At 37.1% G+C, this 6118-nt stretch overlaps 1 protein-coding gene across 1 annotated transcript in view; it reads left to right on the top strand.

Annotated features, from left to right (window-relative positions):
* Positions 1-4113, top strand: part of LOC123865307 (insulin gene enhancer protein ISL-1) — a 51756-nt gene extending 47643 nt beyond the window's left edge. The window contains exons 8-9 of the mRNA XM_045906265.1: positions 96-296; positions 1361-4113. Coding sequence (XP_045762221.1) covers positions 96-296; positions 1361-1471 — 312 coding nt within the window. The 3' untranslated portion in view covers positions 1472-4113. The remainder of the gene's footprint in view (positions 1-95; positions 297-1360) is intronic.
* Positions 4114-6118: the final 2005 nt, after the last annotated feature.

The following is a 6118-nucleotide window of genomic DNA, read 5'->3' on the forward strand; positions in this document are numbered from 1 at the left end:
TCACACACATCAAGTCCGCATTTATGCGCATCTATTGCGTAGTAGGTGAGGTACTTGGTCCAAGTACGTTAAAGTAACGTGAGGGTATGGTACAGGAAGGTCGTCGACTGGGGTATATGTCCATGGGCGTGCCGCTAGTGGCGGGGTCGCCGGTGCGGCACGAGGCGGGCGGCTCGCTGGCGCTGGAGGTGACGGCGTACCAGCCGCCGTGGAAGGCGCTGAGCGACTTCGCGCTGCACGCCGACCTCGACCGCGCGCCGCAGCACAGCGCCGCCTTCCAGCAGCTCGTCAACCAGGTACCTAAGCGCAGCTGGAACATTGCTCAAACTCACATCACACTATCACACTTCACACTAATATTATAAAGGCGAAAGTTTGTGTGTATGTGTGTGTGTATGTTTGTTACTCCTAACACGCAAAAAATACGGGACGGATTGGGCTGAAATTTAGAATGGAGATAGATTATACTCTGGATTAGCATATAGGCTACTTTTTATCCCGGAAAATCAAAGGATTCCCACGGGATTTTTAAAAAATCTACATCCACACGAACGAAGTCGTGGGCATCAAGCTAATATCATATAAATTTTACGCATGTCGTTTAAATTCGAACAATTACAAAGTCTGTTGCTGTAACAGAAAATATCTAGCGTCATCTATAAGAACTACTCTAAACTACGTTATAATACGTCGCTCGTCGGTACGTGGCACTGGGACTTGGTCCAGACGAGAGAAATCAGAAAAATTAAATGATGCATTACTATTCCATATATTCCATAGTTATGTATTAGCTAATGCCCGCGACTTCATCCACGTGGATTTAGGTTCCGAAATCCCGTGGGAACTCTTTGATTTTTCGGGATAAAAAGTAGCCTATGTGCTAATCCAAGATAATATCTACCTCCATTCCAAATTTCATCTAAATCCATTCAGTAGTTTTTGTGTGATTGAGTAACAAACATCCAAATATCTAATCATCCACACTTTCACATTTATAATATTAGTAGGATTATACCTACCAGTCAAACCAACTTTTTGTTATGTTCTCTTTCTCTCATAGCTCTTGCATTTTTTATCATGGAACTTGGCATTTTTACGAATTACGGTACATTCAAATAAGTGTTGTAAACTGTGTTCCTATATCGCTTATAATTTTCTCGGTAAGCCAAAATACGAAATCGAATCTTTGATAAACTCTGGTTTGATATTCAGTGAACCATATACCTACCTAGTAAGGATTGCTGAAATAAAACATAGTCTACTGAAAATTTTCTTTGTGGACTCCTTGTAATGTAACTATTGCCTACAAGATTTTTGAATAAAATCATTTAGAGATGTTAAATATTATGTTCCTTTCCAGATGCATGGTTACGACATACCCTCCCTCCCCCCGCCCCGGCCAGCTCACGGCGGCGAAGACAACTACGTCACCTACCTCGAGAGCGACGACAGCCTGCCCCCGTCGCCCTAGTGCCGTCTCTCTTAACACCCTCCGAGAGAGAGTGATAGATATAGACTTTTCTTCTGACAATCAAAGTTACGAGTATATCAAGATTATTATCCAAATTAGCTACAATTCTTAACATAATAAAAAGTGATATGTGATTCTCGATTGCATAAAGCACCTTCGGATATCGCCTTACTTATAATAATTTATGTATAATAAGTATTTCTAAAGTACTTAAGGTTTTCAAGTATTATTACAACATATGTATGAAAATTGCTGTATACATTGTATGATAACTATTAAACTAATTTATTAGTGAAAGCCAACTATCTCATAATTGAATCGTTATAATTTAATCTTAACTAACTATCTCGAAATCGTATAAAATATTCGTTACAATGCCTATGATGTATTTAAATTACGAGTAGTCAGTCGTCGTCTAACTTTTTCGGTTTGGTTTTTACTAAAATGAGTAACTACCTACTATGTTTGTTGATATTAGGTCGGTGAGCGAATGTTTTGACCGTATTTAGACAAAACAATAAACAGCAATTTTCTTATAATATAAGTAGCCTTGTGAAAATAAATTTCTACTATGATGAATGGGATTAAAATATTAAAATATGAATATCATGGGTCAGTGCAAAAAAATTGTTTTAGCGTGAGATGGACTTGCCAGGTTTTACGTATGTGAAGCTTACTGTAAATGACTTTAGGTATTAATATTTGAAGCTACATAGCTAGTCTTCAATATATTTTGCCTCTTACAGAAGAGGCTTGTTTTATCTTTTCAACCAATTTGTATCACCACTTACCACCCGATGAGATTGCAGTTACGGGCTTCGGAAAAAAGGCAAATTTTGTAATTTTTTATACAAATGGTGAAAAGATCTAACAAAGAATCGACAAACCCGTTCTTTTAACAACGTACCTAACAACAAATGTAAGTAAATGTACATATTTATGATTCAATGTGATGTTTACCACTAGTTTTACTTTAATTTAACATATTTACCATTTATTTTATTTAATGTATTGATATATATCGGTACTTTATTATTTTAATATGGAGATCTGTATTCTGTTAGCTATCAGCGCAATGTACATATAGGTTGTGTAAATAATTTGTATAAACTTAAATAATATAATACCTAAGTGTATTTTAGATAGAATTATGTACTTCCCTAAGTCTTATTGCTTAATGCACATAAACCAAAACCGTTTTGACTACCTACCTAATAATAATAAAATAAGGAAACGTTACGTCCTACGTTAGCCTGTGAGTTTTTCTGTTTGAAAGCATCCCGTTTTAATTATTATGCTCTAACTGCGCTTGAAATGGAAGGGGGCAAGACGGCATACTTAAGTTTGAAGCTCAGTAAAACTAAAATAATATAATACTTACCACTTCCTGGTATAGAAGGATCAATCCGCAAAGACCTTTAAATCAATTTCGACTTGTTATGACGCAATAAAATGCTATTCAGCTCCCATAGCGCTGCAGCCTAAAATTTTATAAATGCCTCTCTTTCTATGCGTAAACTCTCAACTTACACTTTCTTATGAGTTACCCACCTGCGCTAAAGCTGTCTAATGGATAGGAATATTGCTCCGCCAGGTAGATATTTCTCGGATCACGTGACTAAGTACGTCCGGCCTACTAAACACTAATTAATGAATTAACATAAATACCTATCACATTTTAATTAGAGTTCTGTAGATATACAATGAACGTTTATAGTTGCGTCTAGATATCTGTCTGTGTGCGTAGCTATCTTAAAAAAAAGAGCTGTTAGGTTGAAATATTACAGTACAGTTATAGAAACTTATTACCGCTACGCATGATTAAATTTAGAAAGAAAAAAACTAAAAGGACTGGGCCTTCATCATTTCCACTATACCGTCTTGTCCTTCCTACCTTAAAATGTGTGCGCTTGGATTCTTAATAAACTGAAGAAAAGCAACGCTTAAAATAGGTACCAACATTGCAATTTATTAAATTGAAAGTACCTAGGCTTACTTATATTGTTTATTACAATACAATATTTTTAGCATCGTCAAAAAAATGAGGAAGGCGATGTATGTGCAGTTTTATTATACCTACTTACCTACTTGTTGGTAGGACGTAACTTAATCGCATTATTAAAAGTAATTTTAATAAGTTTTATATTCGTACAATACGTGAGATTATTTTAACGCCTTTTATTAATAAAATGTAAATATTGTAGTCTGTGATTCTTGTCAGAGATTGATAAAGCAGGCGTAGGTAGGTATCTACTAGGTACAGCAGTCCAAACACAATTAGTGCAAACGTTTTCTCGCGACTTTTTGCATCGATAAAGCGTTACAAAAACTGCGAGATTGCCTTGTCGCATTGATTGTGCTTGGATGGTCACTGGCCGGGCCACCAGTCTGAATTACTCTGAGACGAAAACCTAATAAAGTATTATTTTGATGCTGTTTTTGTTACTAAAATATCTAGGTACCTAGTAATACCTATCCTGGGTTCGTCACTTTTTTATTATTCTGTTGTATAAATAAAAGGGATGTTAAACTAATCTTTCCGATAGAGATTACCAGACATTTAATTTATTCTGTAGTTAAAACTATACACTACCTACTTAGATTGTGAGAATAATATTATTAATAAAACATTGAGTACCTAAGTATCGTTTCACTATCCGATATCACCTTCACTAACAGTGCAGTGGAAATCTAAAGAACTTCTGAGACGGTCAAACGGCTTGACGGCAAGCACGTAGGCACTTACCTATAGCTATCTACCTAAAGTAGCTATAGCTATAGCTATCTACCTAAAGTAGTACTTTAGGTAGTAGATAGGTAGCTATCTACTACCTAAAGTAGATTTTGCTTGAGCCAAGCATGTTGACCGTTTACAATATTTGCTTGATGCTTGAGTCAATACGTGCTTGTCCCATGATAAATGCGATTTTATATTTTTTGCTTGACGATCAGGTACGAAATGAAAAAGTGCCTCTTGCTGGCTCAAACTGCTTGACGAGCACACAAAACTGACTGAGCAAGCAAAAAAAAAAAATTTACAATGCTATGCTACCCATCAAGCCGCTTGATCGTCTCAGAAACCCATTAGATTTCCACTGCGTGTACCTGCATGGTCTGGTAGGTATAGATATCTGGCAAGGAACTTCCAACGACTTGTCATCATCTGTCCACTGAGTGACAGCCAGACTGCCATAATTTGGGACTCCAGCTCTCTGGCCAGGGAGTCCATAGATTTGATTATCTAGTTACTGTGACAAGTCACCACTAGAGATAGACTTTGTCACCGTGGATGTAGGAACTCTTTGATTTCTCGGGAGAAGATGTAGAGTACCTAGCCCATGCCGTGTTAATTCAGGGTAGGTATAATTGCTATTTCATTCCAAATCGGTTCTGACTTTCTGCCATGAAAGCGTAACAAATCATTCATCCAACCAGCAAATCGTCTCAATGCGTTCTACCATCGTATATCCAGAATCCATATTATCATTGAGTATACCTACACAAAATAATATTTTAGTTATGGGACAACGTGTCATCCTTAGTTGCGGATATTAAAAACTAGAGGATGCCCGCGACTTCGTCCGCGTGGATTTAGGTTTTTAAGATCCCGTGGGAACTATTTGATTTTCCTGGATAAAAAGTTGCCTTTGTCAATTACAGGGACTCAAGCTACCTCGGTACCAAATTTCATACAAATCGGTTAAGCGGATGGGTTTTTGGGAATCCCGCGGGAACTCTTTGATTTTCCGGGACTATGTCCGTCCCCGGGATATAAGCTAACCCTGTACCAAATTTCGTCAGAATCGGTTAAACTGTTGGGCCGTGAAAAGGTAGCAGACAGACAGACAGACAGACAGATAGACAGACAGACAGACACACTTTCGCATTTATAATATTAGTATGGATAGTATGGATTAAAGTAATCTTTGGGTAAAACTCATACTTAGGTACATGTTACTTAGTAATTAACAGAATGGTAAAAAATAACTTCATCATGATTCATGGATGCATGAAGAGACCCTAGATGAAATTAATTATTTCCCTGCAATAAAGAAAATTACTAAAATAATAACGATTTTTTAGATTACTAAAATAATAACGAATTTCCAAACATTATGTTTAGAAATTCAAAAAAAGGCGCCAATGCTGATATTTTGACCATAGACCAAATCTAATTCCAAAGATAATATATGTGTGACTATGTCTAAACTTCGTCTGTGATGGCGTTTGCTGACGCGCGTGCTGTGCTTGTTTGGAGTGTTTTTTTTGTTAAGAGTGGCTGGGGTTTTTGTGTTAGTTGGTGTTTTTTGGTGGTGGAACTGACTGGGAAGCGCTCTAAAGGGGCGCCGCGCGTATGTCGGCGGGCGCCGGCGCAGACGGAGTCCATACTTGTATAAATTCAATAACTTGAAAATATCACAAACTTGACATTGGCTAATCAGAGTAAAGCCAGATTTAAAGAAAAAAAAGACTATGTCTATTATATCCGTGGTCTATGTCACATAGTGATGTAGCAGATGTAGTTGGGGCGACGCTAAATAGCCGATCTTTTTAATATCGTGCCAATCCATCGAGGTAGATTTGTAATCGTTTCTTATTATTTTGTCTGTTTTGGATAAAAAATTATGATAAAAGTAAATATAAGTC

The sequence above is a fragment of the Maniola jurtina genome, chromosome 5 (genome assembly GCF_905333055.1).
Source record: "Maniola jurtina chromosome 5, ilManJurt1.1, whole genome shotgun sequence".
Lineage (NCBI taxonomy): Eukaryota > Metazoa > Arthropoda > Insecta > Lepidoptera > Nymphalidae > Maniola > Maniola jurtina.